Genomic DNA, 20047 nt, shown 5'->3' on the forward strand with positions numbered 1-20047 from the left:
ATAGGGCTCATGACCATAGGAGGAAGAGAAGGATGGGGATTTGGCTGCATGGTGGGTGCGGGTGCTCGGGGGAGGAGAGGGTGCTCTCTCAAGGGTCCTACTGCACAAAGGATGGGAGGGAAGGAAGGGAAATTGCCAGCAAATCCTGGAACTAGGGTTTAATTTGGGAGTAGGGCTTATATTATGACCTACCCCGAAAATTCTGCTAGGGCTTATTTTCAGAGTAGGTCTTATTTTTGGGGAAATAGGGTATTTATAAACATATTCTTATAAGTTTTGATTTTGTAACAATTTGAAATCAAGGAGTGTTTTGTGGGCACCCTGTATATTAAAAAGTCAAGAAAGAAAGATATATCATCATTAATACATATGGAGAGATGCAAGTATAACACTGATATTATGGATATCACATACTAAACAGTTGAAGAGTTTAAACATAGATCTACATATCCAGGAAAAATACCAGAAAAAGAAACAACCTATGTTGGCTCGGAAGTCCTCTGCTCCAAAGACTACTCCATCCAGACGAAGACCAACCTGGGGCCCTCTATTCAAGGTTTCTTCACAAACTCCCTTCAAAGCAATAAACAAAGTTGATTATAGCTCAAGTGGTCAAATAATGCTAAGATCAAGTTTTATTTAAATAATCAATCAAGCTATTTACTTTTTAAATAATCAATCAAGCTATTGATTCCTATTGATTTCTAACCCCCCCCCCTACTCACAAAAAATATCCAAATATAAAAACTAAGTTTAACAAAAATCTTAGCAAAGTTTAGCAATATACAAAGGAAGTAATTTTATAAAGTATTTTCCATAGGTAAAGCATGTTTTTTAAAATGTGACAAATGGCTATTATACAATAGTATGGAGGTATACCAAAATATAGAATCTATTACATAATCTAACCAAAGGTGTTCCTACAGGGTAGTTTGGGTGGAGAGCGTGATGAAGCACGACACAGCAACCAGTAAACTCAACCAGAAGTATGAGTACATTCATATTGCAAATACAGAGCCCAAATCTTTCAAAGGAATGCCAGCTGTTTGACATTAGGGCAGTCAATCTGTATCGTTCACACACACACCCCAACTGTGATCGTACCTCCCCTAAAGTAGGTATCTGTGGATGATGTACATGACATAATACCATCATTCATGCAGCAGTGAACACCAGCATCACAAATTTATCACCAGCAACTTGTCACAAGCACTCCTCTGAGCGGAGTGGTCTCATAACAAAATCTATGCTCTGGCGTGTCCCCTATCACCAGGGGTATCTTCAAGGTCTTTGACTGGGCCCTAGGCAACCACCTAGGCCTGGGAGAAGAGGGTATTGGCTGCAATCACTCAACAAAACACAAATTCAGAATTCTTCCAAAACGTAATAATAGTTTTATTCCGACCTTGATGGTAAAAGAATAAAGTATACAAGCCACGCATGCAGCACTCCACAAAAATCCAGTTTTCAAAAATGAAGAAAAAAATAAAGATTAAAGGTTCAAAAGAACACCTAAACAGATCTGTCCCAACTGAGCCCATTCACTCTGGCTCAGTAAAGAGACTAGGCTTATATTTCAGCAAAACCAAAACTTTTCTCTTATAGCAGTGGTCTGAGACATGCAGGAGATTTCCATAGCAGATATATGGATATATAAAGTCCAATCATACCTTATCACAACAGGCAGTTCATGTTCTTCTTGGGCAGCTAACAACAAGACCGTTTTCCAAGGCTGCTGAGTGCTTCAGTTATTTCTTAGTAGGCAGCACAGCTGAGAGAGAGATTCCGCAATTACCCTCCCTGCCACGGCACACACAGGGAGGTTTAGAACTACAGAGCATTCATGCATTTCAATATACTTTAGCCCAAACTTCACATAGTCACAGCAGTAAATCCCTCAGGTAAGTAACCTCCTCAGTTAACCTAAAGTTTAGCTTCCATGACAAGGAGCAGAACATAAAGCATTCCCTGCTCAGTGAGAAAAAAAACCCCACTGGCTGCTTTTCCAGCTACTCACTATTAATTGATGTCCATGGGCTGTGCCTAACTCTCTGTAATGGATCCAGCTTCCTGCACTTCCATTCCTTCCACCCACTCTGGAAACTGGCAGGTAGAAGTGGGAAGGCTTTCCTCCCCCTCATGCATAGGCCAATCTGAGACCTCAGTCACTGCTTCCTTGTTCCAAGGTTCTTGCTCTGCTCTGGGCTGCTGGAGTGACTCAGCCTGGTCACTCTTTCCTCCTCCTACTGCTTGCTTCAGCCTGCCTTTAATCAGCCCACAGCCAATCCCTTTCAGCTTCCATCCCCAGCCCCCAAGACTCACCAGCCACCCTACCGATTTCAGCTTCCATCCCCAGGCCCCATGACTCACAAGCCCCATTCCGATTCTCAGTTTCCATCCACAGCTCCCCTGCCGATTTCAGCTTCCATCCCCAGCCCCTAAGACTCACCAGCCCCCATTCCGATTCATTTACTTACTGGACTGGATATTAAATCGCGGGGCAGAGAGGAGAAATGCAGGGAAAGCCAGCCAAAAATAGTATTTGCTGCTGCCGAGGTTTGCTGCATGAGGTCCGCTCGCTTGTCGATTGACTCTCCCACTACTTTCGTTTCTTCTGATGTAACTTCCGGTTTCGCAAAACCGGAAGTTACATTAGATGGATAGAGTCCAGCGGCCGGCGGCATGAAAATCGTCTTGCAGCTGAATCGGTGAGTCCGATTTTTAGCAAAAACGAGCCGATTCGATTTGAATCGATTCAATTCGAATCGTGAATCGGGCAGCACTAGTATGGACCGGATGCCCATGTTGCAAGTCTGCCTGCCCCTGATCCAGATCACCACTGCTTTGATCATATGGGCAAGGGAGATCAGCCTCAAGTTGGTCACCAGAATTAATCTGGTCAGCTCTTCTGCACAGGATCCTGTTAGGTGCAAAACTAGTACGGGTACTAGGTTTGTCACAATCTACATATCTATCCTCAATGCCCCTCAGCAATGCAATATTCATAAGGACAGGAATTTGAGCATGCAAAACTTCTCCCACATATTCAAACACTTGGGACCAGAATGTTTGTAGAAGAGGGCACCCCCACCACATATGCACAAAGGTGCCCATGCCCCCACATCTTCTCCAACAACAAGCATCCCTCTGGTTAGTAAACTTTCCCAACAAAACTGGAGTCATATGCCACCAAATCAGTAATTTGATAGCATTCTCCACCAATAATAATAATAATAATAACAACTTTATTTTTCTATACCGCCATAGTTAAACGACTTCTAGGCGGTTCACATCGAAAGAAGGCTGGACAGAATGCATGAAGAGAAATGTTACATAAGAAATTGGGGTTACGTGGGGAAAGAATACATGAGGGATTGGAGTTACATGAGAGGTTACATTCAGGTTTGCAGCGGAGAAATAACATAGTGAGAGAAGGTCATCTGTTTAGGTAATGAATTTGTCAAATAGAGTGGTTTTAATTGATTTTCGGAATGCATTGTAGGTTTGTCTGGTTTTATTTATGTAGTTTCCCAGCCAGGATTGCTGTCTGTTTGCTTGGAACATGAAGGTTCTGTCGAAGAAGGATTTGTATTTGCAGCCTGTGATCTTTGGGTATGCGAAGATGTTTTTGTTTCTGGTTGTTCGTGTGGGGTTGTGTAGAGTGAAGTGTGTTTGCAGATAGGAAGGTGCTAGTCCCAAGACTTGTTTGAAACAGATACATGCAAATTTGAACAGTATTTGCGCTTCCATTGGCAGCTAGTGCAATTTTTTGTACTAGGGACTAATGTGGTCTTTTTTTCTCAGTCCAAAGATCCATCGAACTGCAGTGTTCTGCACTAATCTCAATTTTTTTACTGTTTTTTTGTGGGATACCCAGGTAGACAATGTTGCAGTAGTCCAGGATGGATAGGATCAGCGACTGCACCAGTAACCTAAAGGATGTTGTGTCAAAATATTTTTTAACAGTTCTTAGCTTCCACAGTGTGTAAAAGCATTTCTTCACCAGTAAGTTTGTGTGGTCAGCCATGGTTAAGTATGTATCTAGTGTGATACCCAGTATTTTTATGGTTTTGGATATTGGATATTCGTGGTCATTTATTTTTAACGATGTTCTCATTATTTTGTCATTGGGGCTTGCCAAAAAGGCTTTTGTTTTCTCAGTGTTTAATTTCAGTTTGAAGTTGGTGGTCCATTTTTCGATTTCTTTCATTGTGTGTGAGAGGTTATCTATAATTTCATTTGTGATGTCATTTAAGGGGATTAGGATGGATATATCGTCTACGTATAAGTAGTGCTTTAAGTTTAATTTTTGTAGTAGGTGACCTAAGGATGCGATGTAGATGTTGAACAAAGTGGGCGATAGAGGGGAGCCCTGGGGTACCCCCGACTGTCTTTTCCATGGGTTGGAGTGATTTCCATTGCTGGTTACTCGGTAGGATCTGTTTGTTAGGAATTCTTGGAACCATTTCTTTACCTTTCCCGAGATTCCCATTGCATCAAGGCACAGTGGCATGATTTCGTGGTCTATTAGGTCAAACGCACTGCTAAGGTCTAGTTGTAGAATCAGTGCACTTTTGCCTTTGCTGAAAAGATCATAGAGGTGGTTTAGTATGGAAGCTATGACAGTTTCTGTGCTGTATCCTTTCCTGAAACCTGATTGGTGTTCACTAAGGATGTCAAATTTGTCTAGGTAGTTTGCTAGTTATAGGTTAATCAATCCTTCCTGTAGCTTAGTGAAAAGGGGAATGCTTGCTATGGGTCTGTAATTGGATGTCAGTGCTGTTGAGGTTTTCTGATCTTTGGGGATAGGTGTAATCAGTATGTGTCCCATATCCTTGTTTAGTGTTCCGTTTGTAAGGGCAGTTGTTAGCCAAGCGAATAGTTCCATTTTGAAATCTGGTGGGACAACTGTCATGATTTTAGGGGGACATTCATTGAGTAGGCAGTTTGTCATGATTTTAGGGGGACATTCATCGAGTAGGCAGTTTGATTTGGTGTATTTATTGAATAAACTTAGGAACTGATGCCAGTTTGGGAATTCGAAGTGGTCCTAGATCATGTCTGCTCTGGAGTTCTGATCGTGGGGATCAAGGCAGTGGAGTGAATTGGTTGTGGGTGTAGGTAGAGTTGCTCTTAGGTCTGTGATTTTTTTTTTTTTTTAAAGTTGGCTAGGGTTTGAGCGGACGGGGTGCTCTCATTGTCCTTTTTCAGGATTCGTGTAGTGTCTGCAGTGGCGTACCTAGGGGGGGCGGGGGGGGGCGGGCCGCCCCGGGTACCAGCCCTAAGGGGGTGTTCCCGGCCTTGCCGTTCAGTCCCCCGCCACCCCCGAAGGACCGCTCGCCCCACTGACCTTCCTGCACCCCCTGTGAAGCAGCCCGCAGCAGGATCGCGAAGTCAGCGTCAGCATCCCTGCGCTGCTTCCTGCGCCGCGATCCCGCCCCTCCTCTGACGTCAGAGGAGGGGCGGGACCGTGGCGCAGGAAGCAGCGCAGGGATCGCTGACGCTGACTTCGCGATCCTGCTGCGGCTGTTCATAGGTGGTGCGGGGAGGCCAGGGGGGCGAGCGGTCCTTCGGGGTGGGTCGGGGCATCAGGCCTTCAGGGTGGGGCGGGCGGGCAGGCAAGCAGGCGTTCAAGGGGGGGGGGGTGACAGGCAGGCGGGCAGGCCTTCAAGGGGGGACAGGCCTTCGGGGGGGGGGGGTGCAGACCTTCAAGGGGTGCAGGCCTTCAAGGGGGACAGGCAGGCCTTCAGGGGGGTGCAGGCCTTCGGGGGGGGGTGTAGGCCTTTGGGGGGGTGCAGACCTTCAAGGGGGTGCAGGCCTTCAAGGGGGGAAAGGCAGGCAGGCCTTCAAGGGGGGGGACAGGCCTACAAGGGGGGGGGACAGGCCTACAAGGGGGGGGACAGGCCTACAAGGGGGGGGGACAGGCCTTCAAGGGGGGGTGCAGGCCTTCAAGGGGGGTGCAGGCCTTCAAGGGGGAGACAGGCCTTCAAGGGGGGGAAAGGCAGGCAGGCAGGCCTTAAAGGGGGGACAGGCCTAAAAGGGGGGGGACAGGCCTATAAGGGGGTGGGACAGGCCTTCAAGGGGGGGACAGGCCTTCGGGGGGGTGCAGACCTTCAAGGGAGTGCAGGCCTTCGGGGGGGGGGTGCAGTCCTTCAAGGGGGGGCAGGCCTTCAAGGGGGGGAAAGGCAGGCAGGCAGGCCTTCAAGGGGGGGACAGGCCTACAAGGGGGGGAGAAGCTACAAGGGGGTGGGACAGGCCTTCAAGTGGGGGACAGGCCTTCGGGGGGGTGCAGGCCTTCGGGGGGTGCAGACCTTCAAGGGGGGGACAGGCAGGCAGGCCTTCAAGGGGGGGACAGGCCTACAAGGGGAAGGGACAGGCCTTCAAGGGGGGTGCAGGCCTTCAAGGTGGGACAGGCAGACCTTTAAGGGGGGACAGGCCTTTGGGGGGGGACCATGATTTAGAAGTACACGGAGGGAAGGGGATGTTCAAAGAGACATGCATATGCCAAACTTTGGGGGGGGGGAAGAAATAATGGGTCTGAAAATAGAGGAGAGGGAGAGAGATGATGGACCATGGGATTTAGGGAGGGAAGGAACAGAAAGGGAGAGAAATTGGACACAAGGGATGGTGTGGAGGAGGGATAGAGATACTGGATAGGAGGGTAATTAGGAAAAGAAACGGAGAGATGGTGGACTCTGGGATGGTGGGGAAGGAGAGAGAGATGTCGGATGAAAGGGTATTTAAGAAAAGGTGGATCTGTGGAGGGAGATGAAAAAAAGGAAAGATACCAGACTTCCTGGGAAGGGAAGGGAAATGGAAAGGGAGGACAGAGTTGGCAGATGGATGGTTAGCATGCAGAAAGAAGGAGACCCTGGCAAGCAAGTTATCAGAAGAAAACCAGAGCCTTGGACCAACAAGATTTGAAATATAACCAGACAACAAAAGGTAGAAAAATTAATTTTATTTTCTGTTTTGTGATTATAACATGTCAGATTTGAAATGTGTATCCTGCCAGAGCTGGTGTTGGACTGCAAACGTGAGCTAGGATTTAACAGAAAGAGGAAAAGTCCTTTTTGTTTCTTTATTTTATTTACACCACAGCGCCAGTGTGGTTAGGAGAAGCCAAAGGGGGTGAAAAAGCTATAAAACCCACCAGGAGTTTTGAAAAAAATCACCCAACTGGGCAGGAAAATCGAATTGAAAAACCAATTCAATAGGGCTGAATCGAATCAAAATTTTTTTTTCCTGTATCTGGCAGCATTAGTTTGCGCTACTGTCTTAGACTTTAGGACCTGGGATTGGGGAGAGATGGCATCCTCAGTACTTTATAATGCAAGTGAAACGAGGATTTGGTCAGACTTTTGAAGGGTCTGCAGAAAAAAAATATTGTATAGGCCGGGGACATGAGACAGCAGGAAATGGGAACTTTTCTTCCTTCTATTTTTGTGAATGGAAAGGCTGAGGATGTCAGAGAGGTCAGTTAAAATATGTGCTTTATAAGAAAATATAATAATGTGTTTTATAAAGTTTATAGCATAGCTGGCCTACCCAGTGAGGTGTTCCTAGTGGTGATGGTGGCAGCGTGTCAATGTGTTGAGAGGAAGAGGTGGTCTGGGAAATTCTGCTGAGCAAACTCCGGGCCCATTTCCACCCCCCAGTTAGTCCACTCCACTCAACTGATTCACACACTGAGTGGGTCTTTGGGTGTTGTTTTGGGATCTCTTCCAGTGGTTTATCTCCTTCTGGTCCAAGGAAGGAAACTTTGTTATCCTTAGCATTGACCTACAGAATATGTTTGTAACAGCGCTGCTTGTGTGGCATTAGGCTATGTAGTGATCGAAAGAAAAAAACAGACCTTTGCACATTTTTGCACTATATGGTGGGTGTATGAGGAGATTCACATTTCCTGCACAGCTAAGTCCATGTGAAGTTACCTTGTGCTGTATTTGACATCTAGCAAGGTCTCTGTTTGAAAGGAAAGATCTAAACTTAAAAATGAAGTGGCCAGAAGTTATGGTAAAAGCAGATAGTGTAGCTGGTTTTAAGAAAGATTTGGACAAATTCCTGGAGGAAAAGTCCATAATCTGTTATTAAGACATGGGGGAAGTGTCTGCTTGCCCTGGATCGGTAGCATGGAATGTTGCTACTCTTTGGGTTTTGACCAGGTATTAGTGTCCTGGATTGGCTACCATGAGAATGGGCTACTGGGCATGATGGACCATTGGTCTGACCCAGTTAGGCTATTCTTATGTTATGTTCTCATCTGTAGGGGCCTTTGTTTTCAGTTCTTATTTTAATGTATTTTTTTTCTGGGAACTTATCAGTGTTTTTTATAATGGGAACAAAAATGGAAGAGAATTAATGTGTGTGGAATGGGGGGGGTAACTAATTTCTTCAGCTAAATAATTCAATCCACTTCAAACAGACATAGGAGAACTTGTGCACCATTCACACACCCTCCAACCAAAAACGTCAAAAGAAAAAAACTGTTCGACAACCTCCTAGCCATTCGAGCTGCAACACTCGACCCCCAACTCTACAACCAATTGATATCAACCACAGACTGCAAAACCTTCAAAAAGAAATAAAAACCCTTCTATTCAAAAAACACATAAAACCGAACTAACACAATCAGAACTGTCCCAAGCATCACCTGCAACTACTCCATATGTACTTCTAATGTCATGACAATTTAGACATAATTTATGTTATGTTATGTTTGGAATAATGGTTACATATATGAGGTTCAATAAAAGAAAATTTTCACTGCCTGTTTCTATTCTGACCATTTATTCCATTTCATGGTTATTGCAAAAAAAAATAAAAAAAAAATTTTTTTTACATGGGGGGGGGGGGTCAAAAAATGATGGGCCCCGGGTGCCACATACCCTAGGTACGCCACTGAGTGTCTGTTAACGTTTTTACTAGTTTGAACAATTCTTTGCTGTTTATTTTTTCTGTACCTATTTTTTGTGCGTAGTGCTTTGTGCGTTTTTCTTTGATGAGATTTTTGTATATTTTCATTTTTTGTTTCGTTTGTTTTGTCTGTTTCTTTGTTTGTTTTTTGCCAGATTCTCTCCAATTTTCTTAGTTCCTGTTTGTTGGTTATTAGTTCTGAGTCAAACCATTCATTTGGTGGTCTATCTTTCTTTTTGTATGTATGGTATGGAGCTATTTGATCTAAAAGTTCTTTACTGAACTTTTCCCATCTTGTAGGGAATTCCTGTATTTCGTTGGTTGTGGGACGTAGCTCATAGTGAGCCCAGAATTCAGTTGGGTTTATAATACCACGGTTGGTTATTGTTTTCATATTTTTGCTTTTGTGTTTTGGTTGTGAACTCTTTTTATGCCAGTGTAAGTCGAAATTGCCAATATAGTGGTCTGACCAGATGCATTTTTCCCAGGTCCCTGTATAGTATTTTATTTTTGGGTCTAGGGTTTCTTTTTGAGAGAAGGTAACTATGTCTAGTTTGTGTCCTTTTTCATGGGTTATCTCTGTGTCTGGAATTGGAAAATCGAGTGACATTAGGAAGTTGGCAATATCGGTTACTTCTGGCTTTCCCTTTTGTCCTAGGTGAATGTTTATGTCCCCCAGAAGTAGATTGTATGATCCTTTTAGGGTATTTATGGTCAGGAATTTGAAGAATTCTCTGGCGTTTGACCAGGATGGAGCATAAGCAAAACGATGAATTAGGAAAAAAAGCCTACTCCACTCAGCATCACAAAACCCTCTCCCCAGATTAGCAGCCCAGGCCTTCATATAGGCAGCTCTCTGAATGCCTACACTCAATAAAGCTGGGTAAAGTCCAGACAGACATCCTCTCTGCACTGGCTTACCGAGTAATTGTTCAAAAGAAGACAAAGAGAACCTTCCTCCCACCCAGAGAGCAGTACGCTAGATAAAATCCTTAACCCACAAGTATGGGAATAAATCCCTGGGTTGCAAATGATACATTTCTTGGAGGTCAGGGAATCCCCGGATACTGTTCCCATCTATAAACTGGCCAAAATAGCATAAATGCAATCGTTCTCACCGCTTAAAGACTCCCCCTTATCTCCCTGGCTGAAATCTGCTAGCAAAACCGATAGAAAGAAAATGAAGACCCCCAACCTCCCCATAAAAGAACCAACAGTGCTCCCCTCCAAATCTGGAGGGTTACCTGAACTAAAGGATTCTCCTCTGCCTGAATTTCCCCTAAGGAGAAGCCCACCCAATGTAGGTAGTCCAAACGAGGAGCACCCCTAGCGAGACCTGCCACCCCCTATTCAAGCTCTACCCACTGTTTAGCAGGGTAACATGCCACTCAACTAGCGCTCTAAACTGGACTGCCTCATAATACTTTTCCAAATTAGGAATTCCCAACTCGCTATCTGATTTGTGTTTAATCATAACCCATCTTGCCACTCTGGGATGGCGACCTTCCCAAATAAAACAAAAAATTTTGCGATGCCAAATATAAAAATGCCCTGGGGATATTGTAACTGGTAAAATCCAGAAAAGAAACAATTTATCCCAGCATTCTAAATCTTTGGCAATCAAGTCTATCAATGGAGGATAGTTAAGGTGAAACAGGTCTGACCAGTGCAACCTTACCCGCACCCTCAAATATTGTGACCAAGCAGATGTAAGCCCGACCAAAACTCTAGATGAAATAAAAACCTCCAGGGTTAAACTAGAAACCCGGCAGAGAAAGTCCAGGATCTGGGAAGATGAAGGTTAGGAAGATAATATGAATCACCACCAGGGGAGCTCTAGAGGTCCCTGGTCGTCAGCTGACACTGCTAGGTCAGGCCACTCCCCAAGAGTAGAAAAGCCAACAGTGGCTTTCAAACAAGGCAACAGGTTAGGGAGGAAGTTTGTGCCTTGCCTCCCTAGGGTGCTTCCCAAGCCAAACAGGGTCAATGGTCCTGTCCCTATGGAATGGAGTGAAGTTGAGCCAGCAGAGGACTTGTCCAGGCTCAGGGAAGAGCCTATGGATTTTGAAGAAACCTGTGCTGCTGTGGGAGTTGATTACCCTGAAAGAATGCAGGTGGACTTAGCCTGTTGCCACAAACTGTGAGTGAAGTTTCCGCTGCAATGTTTGGGTAGTGTTTTTTTTTTTTTTTTATATAACACACGAGTGGAGAAGTATTGTGGAAAGCTTGGAGAAGCAAGGGGAGAGGTTTTGCTTCCAGCTGGGAGGGAATGTTGTAAAGCTGTTTCTGGCTTTAAATTGCAAAACCTAGAGCTATCTCCTTCTTCCTGGCATTTGTCTCAAACCTGCCAGAGGCTTGTTTTTCTTTGTTTGAAGCACTGTTGTTTTGCAAAGCAGTGCACTGGACTGTGTGTTGTGCTGCTACCCAAATGACTTGAAAGTTTTGGACTGACAAAGAGAAGCTGAGTTTCAGCCTGAGTTTGTGTTGAACTTTATTTTTCCTTGTTTTGACATGTTTTGGGACTGTTAGTTTGGCTATTGCCATTGATATCACCGCTGATGAACTACTGACCTGTATATTGATCCAGAGTAAAGCTGAAAGATATTTTCAACCATTTGATTAAGTTTTTTTTTTTGTGTTTTGTATTTGAACTCCAATCCAGCCTGCAGGGTGACTCCGGTCCGGGTCACACGCGAAAAGTACTGTGTTTGTAGTCACCTGTATCTTGGCCTTGCCTGTGTTAAGCCAAGGGGTGACCACAATATGTAATAGGACCCTTCACCCACCTAAATTGTAAATGCTGTTTAAACATTGAACATCCTGCTCCGGAACCGTGATATTCAATATTTCCGTCTTAGACAAGTTGGCTTTAAAACCCAGTAGCACTCCATAAGCCCCCATCTGCACTTTCAAGGCACTCAATGCCACCACAGTTCCCAAAATTATAGCTAGAATATCATCCACAAACAAAGCCACCTTATGTTCCCTACCATTAACAGTGAACCCTGCAATCACCGTATTCTGTCTGATCACCTGCGCTAGAGATTCAATTACAAATGCAAAAAGAAGTGGGGACATAGGACACCTCTGTCTGGTTCCCCGTTTAAGTACCAAAGGAGCAGAGTAATACCCATTGACCTTCACAAACGCTAGCGGTGTATTATAAAGCGATAGAATCCATGATACAAACTGAGGACCCAGACCAAATTTCCACAATACCTGAGTCATGAATGTCCAATCTACCCAGTCGAAAGCCTTTTAGGCATCAATCGCCACTGCCACATATGGTGATTGCATCCGTCTATCTTTCCACCTGTCTACCCCCTATAAATCCCACCTGGTCAGGATGGATCAGAGAACTCAGATGAACAAACAAGCAGTCAGCCAATATCCTAGCAAAAATTTTTGTGTCTAATCCCAACAAAGAGAAGGCCGATAACTCCAACAATAGGTAGTATATTGAAATTGTTTGTTTGCACTATGGTAGTTTGGAAATTTAATAAAGATTTAGAATAAAAAAAATATCTATGAATGAATTTTCCAATCCTTCGGTTTTTAAAATTTTGAAGCCAACTCCCACTTCTTCTTATTCTACTGTGTTAGCCTTTTATGTTTATTTTACTTAAAAATTGTATTTCTCCCCTCTTTTCCTCTTGTTTACAATTGCCTTTTCCTAATCAAGTATATCTAATTGTATGAAGATTTTGTCAACTACTTGTTGTTTATTCCCCCATTTTATATTTTAACTTTTTTTAAATGTATAATGCTTGGAATGTTATGTTAAGCATTTAATCAAATTTTTTATAAACTATGAAACTATGTAAGCAGGAGTGTTGTTCAATAAATGTTGTAAGTTATTTGCTTACATGGGTTTCTTGGAGTTTGGTGAGTATGGGTATGCCAGTAAAGGGTCTGTAGTTTGAGGAGGTGGAGAGGTCTGCATTTGTGGATTTTGGTATTGGTGTAAGTACTATTTTTCCCATTTCTTCTGGTAGTTTACCTTGGTTTAGGATGTTATTTAGGAGCTTGGTAATCCACATGATGATAATTTCAGGTTTGGAAGAGAGAAGGTAGGAGGGTCAATTATCCAGAGGGCTGCAACGAATGGAAAGCTTGGTTAATAGTTTTTTTGACTCTCATGTCGTTAGGGGGTTAAAGGAGTTCCATATTTGGTCAGCATTGCTGGGTTCCACAGGATAGCTTTTGGGTGGTAGCAATTTTGGCAACTTCTGTTATGATCTTATTGACAAAGAAGTCAGCAAGGTCTTGGGCCATTGATTGGTTGTGGTCACTAGTGGTGTCATGTTTTGGGGGGTTGTTAAACTCCGTAGTAGGCAAAAAAGTTTTTTGTTGTCTAAGAATATAAGAATAGCCTTACTAGGTCAGACCAATGGTCCATCAAGTCCAGTAGCCCATTCTCACAGTGGCCAATCCAGGTCACTAGTACCTGGCCAAAACCCAAGGAGTAGCAATATAGCACAGTTACTTACCGTAACAGGTGTTATCCAGGGACAGCAGGCAGATATTCTTAACTGATGGGTGACGGCACCGATGGAGCCCCGGTACGGACAATTTTAGAGTGATTGCACTCTAAGAACTTAGAAAGTTCTAGTTAGGCCGCACAGCGCATGCGCGAGTGCCTTCCCGTCCGACGGAAGCGCGCGGTCCCCAGTTAAGATAAGCCAGCTAAGAAGCCAACCCGGGGAGGAGGGTGGGATGTTGCTGTCCCTGGATAACACCTGTTACGGTAAGTAACTGTGATTTATCCCAGGACAAGCAGGCAGCATATTCTTAACTAATGGGTGACCTCCAAGCTAACAAAAAGAGGGATGGAGGGAAGGTTGGCAATTAGGAAAATAAATGTTGTAAAATAGACTGGCTGAAGTGTCCATCCCGTCTGGAGAATGTATCCAGACAATAATGAGAAGTGAAAGTATGAACTGAGGACCAAGTAGCAGCCTTGCAGATTTCCTCAATAGGTGTAGATCTGAGGAAAAACACAGACGCTGCCTTAGCTCTAACCTTATGGGCCGTGATAGAACCTTCCAGTGTCAGTCCGGTCTCAGCGTAACAGAACGAGATGCAGGCAGCAAGCCAATTGGAAAGAATTCGTTTAGAAACAGGATGACTCAACTTATTGGGATCAAAAGATAGAAAAAGTTGGGGAGATGCTCTGTGAGGCTTGGTGCACTCTAAAGAGTAAGCCAAAGCACGTTTACAGTCCAAAGTATGCAAAGCCTGTTCTCCGGGATGAGAATGAGGTTTAGGAAAGAATACAGGTAAGATGATGGACTGGTTAAGGTGAAAGTCAGAGACAACTTTAGGGAGGAACTTTGGATGAGTACGTAGAACCACCTTGTCATGATGAAAAACCGTGAAAGGCAGGTCTGCCACTAGTGCATGTAACTCACTGACCCTCCTGGCAGAGATAAGAGCAATAAGGAAAACCACTTTCCAAGTGAGAAATTTGAAATGAACTGTGGTCAAGGGTTCAAATGGAGGCTTCATGAGAGAAGAGAGAACCACATTAAGGTCCCAGATAACGGGAGGAGGCTTAAGAGGTGGTTTCACATTGAAAAGGCCCCGCATGAATCTGGAAACCAAAGGATGAGCAGTGAGAGGTTTTCCGTGAACTGGCTCATGAAAAGCAGTAATGGCACTGAGGTGGACCCTGATGGAGGTAGACTTGAGACCAGAGTCAGATAAAGAGAGCAAATAGTCCAACACCTGTTCAACCACCAACGAAGTTGCATTATGATGATGAAGCAGACACCAGGAAGAGAATCGAGTCCACTTTGTTGATAACATTGGAGAGTGGCTGGCTTCCTGGAGGCATCAAAAATATGATGAACAGGCTAAGAAAGAACTGTTTGAGACGAACTCAGCCCGAGAGAAACCAAGCTGTCAGGTGTAGAGATGGCAGGTTGGGATGTAGAAGGGATTGCTGATGCTGAGTAAGCAGAGTAGGAAACACTGGTAGAAGAAGGGAGAACCAATGTTGTCTGGTCCACCAGGGAGCAATGAGAATCATGGTGGTTTGCTCCCTCCTGAGCTTGAACAGAGTCCTCAACATGAGGGGTAGAGGAGGAAAGGCATAAAGAAACCGATCCGTCCAATTGAGGAGATACGCATTTGCTGCCAGACGATGAAGGGAGTAGAGTCTGGAACAAAATTGGGGCAGTCGATGGTTGTGAGGAGCTGCAAAGAGGTCCACCTGAGGAGTGCCCCATTGAACAAAGATGGACTGAAGAATGACAGGGTCGAGTGTCCATTTGTGAGGTTGAAGAATTCGGCTGAGGTTGTCTGCTAATGAATTCTGTTCGCCTTGAATATAGACAGCTTTCAGGAACAGACTGCGAGCTGTCGCCCAAGACCAAATCCTTTGAGCCTCCTGACATAATTGAAGAGAGCCGGTCCCACCTTGCTTGTTGATGTAGTACATTGCGACTTGGTTGTCTGTGCATAGAAGAAGAACCTGGGGATAGAGAAGATGTTGAAACGCCTTGAGAGCATAAAACATCGCTCTGAGTTCCAGGAAGTTGATGTGATGTTGACGCTCCTGGACCGTCCAAAGACTCTGAGTTTGTAGGTGGTCCAGATGTGCTCCCCAGGCATACGGGGAAGCATCTGTGGTGATGATCATGTGATGAGGGGGCAGATGGAAGAGAAGACCTCTGGAAAGATTGGAGGAGTTCAACCACCGGTGCAGAGACTGCCGAAGAGACGATGTCACAGATATGTGTCGTGAACATGGATCTGTCGCCTGTGACCATTGAGTGGCCAGGGTCCACTGAGGAGTACGTAGGTGAAGACGAGCGAGAGGGGTAACATGAACTGTCGGAAGCCATGTGTCCCAAGAGAACCATCATTTGTCTGGCAGAAATGGTGGAGTGAAGGAGTACGTGATGACAGAGTTGGAGCAGGGTCTGAAGGTGGTCGGAGGGAAGAAACGCTCTCATGAGATTGGTGTCCAGGATCACTCCAATGAACTGAAGTCGTTGAATGGGAATGAGATGCGACTTCGGGTAATTGATTTCGAACCCCAGAAGGTGAAGAAAAGAGATGGTCTGGTTCGTGGCTTGAACCACTTGCTGAGATGAAGGAGCTTTGTTCAACCAGTCGTTCAGATAAGGAAAAACCTGGAGACTGTGAGTTTTCAGAAAGGCAGCCACCACTATGAGACACTTGGTGAATACCCTGGGAGATGAGGCGAGGCCGAAGGGTAGAACTTTGTATTGGTAATGACGGTGATGGATGAGAAATCTGAGATACCGCCTGGACATCAGATGGATAGGAATATGAGTATAAGCCTCTTTGAGATCTAGGGAGCATAGCTAGTCGCCCTGAGTGAGGAGGGGATAAAGTGTGGCAAGGGAGAGCATTTTGAACTTCTCCTTGACCAAACATTTGTTGAGGTCCCTGAGATCTAAGATGGGCCTGAGATCTCCGGTCTTTTTGGGGACCAGAAAGTACCGGGAGTAAAATCCCTGCCCCCTCTGATCTAGAGGAACTTCCTCTATAGCGTTCAGAAGAAGAAGGGATTGTACCTCCTGAAACAGTAGGGAGGACTGAGAGGTATTCAAAGCAGACTTTTTTGGAGGACTGTCTGGTGGAAGAGTCTGAAAATTCAGAGAGTAACTGTGACGAAGGATAGAGAGAACCCACTGGTCTGAAGTGATGAGTTCCCAACAGTTGAGAAAAAACTGAAGACGTCCCCCTATAGGTTGAGGCAGAGGAGATGAAGGGGGGAGACTGGCTATGTCCCAAAGAAGCATGTCAAAAGGGCTGAGCAGCTTTAGGCGTAGCAGTTGTTTTCACTGGTTGCTGCTATTGTGGACGAACCTGTCGCTGCTGTTGCTGACGTGGCCTACGAGGTTGGTTTTGAGGAGGCTGAAGTGGATGAGCAGTATAATGTCTTTGATAGGAAGACTGCTGTCAAAAAGGGCGAGTAGGTTTTTGTTCTTCAATAAAGTATCCCACCTGGTCTCATGAGCCGATAATTTTTGAGTGGTGGTATCTAGAGATTCGCCAAATAATTTATCACTGAGGTAAGGTGCATTTGCTAGGCGGTCCTGGTGATTGATATCTAGTTCGGAGACACGAAGCCAGGCTAAACGCCTCATAGAAACAGCCATTGCAGTGGCCCTGGAAGTCAACTTGAAGGTGTCATAGATCGAGAGGACCAGAAATTTCCGCAGTTGGAATAAACTGGAAGTGTATTGCTGAAACAAAGGAACCTTACATTCAGGGAGATACTGTTGTAGTGTAGAAACCTGCTGAATCAAATGCTTCAGGTAGAAAGAAAAATGGAAGGCATAGTTACCCGAACGATTGGCCAGCATGGCATTCTGATATAAACGCTTGCCAAATTGATCCATGGCCTTACCCTCTCTGCCAGGAGGGACAGAGGCATACACACTAGCTCTCACAGCTTTCTTCAGTGTAGACTCCACTAGCAGGGACTCGTGAGGGAGCTGAGGCTTGTCAAACCCTGGGATAGGAATTACTTTATACAGGGTGTCAAGCTTACAGGGAGCTCCAGGAATAGTTAAGGGAATTTCAAGATTTTTATAAAAAGTTTCCCTCAGAATGTCATGAAGGGGTAACTTTAGAAACTCTTTAGGTGGTTGTTCGAAGTCCAGGGCATCGAGGAATGCCTTGGACTTTTTAGAGTCAGGCTCTAATGGGATAGACAGTGTCTCTGACATTTCCTTTAAGAATTTGGAAAACGTAGTCTGATCAGGCTTATTGCCAGACTCCTGGACAGATGGATCATTGTCATCAGAAGAAACCTCATCGTCAGTACCCAAAGGTTCTTCAGAATCGTCCCAAAGATCAGGGTCTTGCACCGGTGGTAATCAACCTCGAGAGACCAGAGTCGAGGTGTCACCATGAAGGGACTTCCGCACCGACTTGCCCGACCGCATCGACACGGTACCTGGTGAAGTATGAGAAGCATGGCGTTGATTCGGCCCCAAAAGTGGTACCGGTTCAGAGACCGACTGAACAGTATGGTGCGAGGCTCTGGGTTCCGCTGACAATATTGGCATGGACACCGAGGAAGCCGAATGGACCGGTGCCGAAAGCGTCGAAGCCAATAATATAGGCTGAGTAACAATCGGCACCGAAGGCTCAGACCGAACAGGCACTGGAAGATTCGGTGTCAAGAGAGCAGGAAGGAGTTGTTGTAACTGCTCCTTGAGTTGGACCTGCAGTATAGCTGCAATACAGTCATCCACCGGTACCGCTTTCTTTTTCTTCGGTACCGTAGGTGCCGCTCTACGCTCCGGAAAGGAGGAGGCCAATGAAGAGGCACTCACCTCAATAGGAGTGGAGCGTTTGAGAAGGCGAAGAAAAAAGTTTCAACAGCCGTTGAAAAAAACGCGTCTTCTTAGCTCCGCGGAAACTAAGAAACTGGGGACCGCGCACCTCCGTCGGGCGGGAAGGCACTCGCGCATGCGCGGTGCGGCCTAACTAGAACTTTCTAAGTTCTTAGAGTGCAATCACTCTAAAATTGTCCGTACCGGGGCTCCATCGGTGCCGTCACCCATCAGTTAAGAATATGCTGCCTGCTTGTCCTGGGATAATCCATACTACCAATCCAGGGCAAGCAGTGGCTTCCCCCCCCCTTTTGTCAATAAAAGACTATGGACTTTTCCTCCAGAAACTTGTCCAAACCTTTCTTAAAACCAGCTACGCTATCCGCTCTTACCACAACCTCTGGCAATGCATTCCAGAGCTTAACAATTCTCTGAATGAAAAAAAAAATGTCCTCCTATTGGTCTTAAAAGTATTTCCCTGTAACTTCTTCGAGTGTCCCATAGTCTTTGTAATTTTTGACAGAGTGAAAACTTTATCCACATGTACCCATTATACTCTACTCAGGATTTTGTAGACTTCGTTCATATCTCCCCTTAGCCATCTCTTTTCCAAGCTGAAGAGCCCTAACCATTTTAGTCTTTCCTCATATGAAAGGAGTTCCATCCCCTTTATCATCATGGTCACTCTTCTTTGAACATTTTCTAGTGCCACTATATCTTTCTTGAGATAAGGAGACCAGAATTGAACGCAGTACTACAGATGAGGTCACACCATGGAGCAATACAAGGGCATTATAACATTCTTAGTCTTGTTAACCATCCCTTTTTTAAATCATTCCTAGCATCCTGTTTGCTTTTTTTGGCCGCTGCCGCACATTGGGTGGAAGGTTTCATCGTATTGTCTACGATGATACCCAGATTCTTTTCTTGGGCGCTATTGGCATACTAGTTTTTCTTAGCTTCTGAAATTTTGTATTTGTACCTGTTTAATGCCATCCTCCATTGCGTTTTGTGATCAGGCCATTTGCACTTTTGCTATAGTCTTTCTAGTCTTTGGCATTGTTGTTTTTCAGTTTTCAATGTCTCAATAATCCTGGGGGAGGTTTTAGTGTGTTTTATTGTGTGATGATGTTGGAGAACAAAAGTGTCTAGGGTGTTTGTAATGGAGTTATTCCAGCTTGCTAGCGTGGAGGGGCATAATCAAAAAAAGCGTCTAAGTCCCCTTTTGGCCTAAGTCCTTAAACGTTCAATGCAGAAGCAGGGAAAGTGTCCATAACCAAACCAAACGTCCTTGTTTTGATTATGGCCTTCCTCTGCCTAAACGTCCAATCATCACTACATCTAAAAGTACACCCACTCCACGTCTACACTTTTCAGCCATAATGAAACAAAAAAGTGCCCAAGCCCTCCTGCCATGTCGAACTGCAACCCCCCCCTCCCGACAACATCGGGACAAGAGGGAGCTCAAGCCCTCTTGCCCCGGCCAACCGCGGCACCCCCGACATATCGGGGCAAGAGGGTGCCCAAGCCCTCTTGCCCCGCTGATTAACATCGGGCCAGAAGAGAGCCCAAGCTCTCCTGGCCCCGGCGACCCCCCTGCTGCTACTTGAATGGGCCAGGAGGGAGCCCAAACCCTCCTGGCCCTGGTGACCCCCCCCCACCGCTACTCATTCAGGACAGGAGGGAGCCCAAACCCTCCTGGCCCTGGTGACCCCCCCCCCCCCGCTGCTACTCATTCGGGCTAGGAGGGAGCCCAAACCCTCCTGGCCCCGGCGACCCCCTACCCCACCCCGAACTACATTACGGGCAGG

General features: G+C 45.4%; 1 protein-coding gene across 4 annotated transcripts in view; it reads right to left on the reverse strand.

Moving 5' to 3' along the window:
- Positions 1-20047, reverse strand: part of CLYBL (citramalyl-CoA lyase) — a 623747-nt gene that overhangs the window by 105797 nt on the left and 497903 nt on the right. For all 4 annotated transcript variants that reach the window (XM_033949754.1, XM_033949753.1, XM_033949756.1 and 1 more), the window contains exon 5: positions 480-573. In XM_033949754.1, the coding sequence (XP_033805645.1) occupies positions 480-573 (94 nt within the window). The remainder of the gene's footprint in view (positions 1-479; positions 574-20047) is intronic.

Source organism: Geotrypetes seraphini, chromosome 6 (genome assembly GCF_902459505.1).
Source record: "Geotrypetes seraphini chromosome 6, aGeoSer1.1, whole genome shotgun sequence".
Classification (NCBI taxonomy): domain Eukaryota; kingdom Metazoa; phylum Chordata; class Amphibia; order Gymnophiona; family Dermophiidae; genus Geotrypetes; species Geotrypetes seraphini.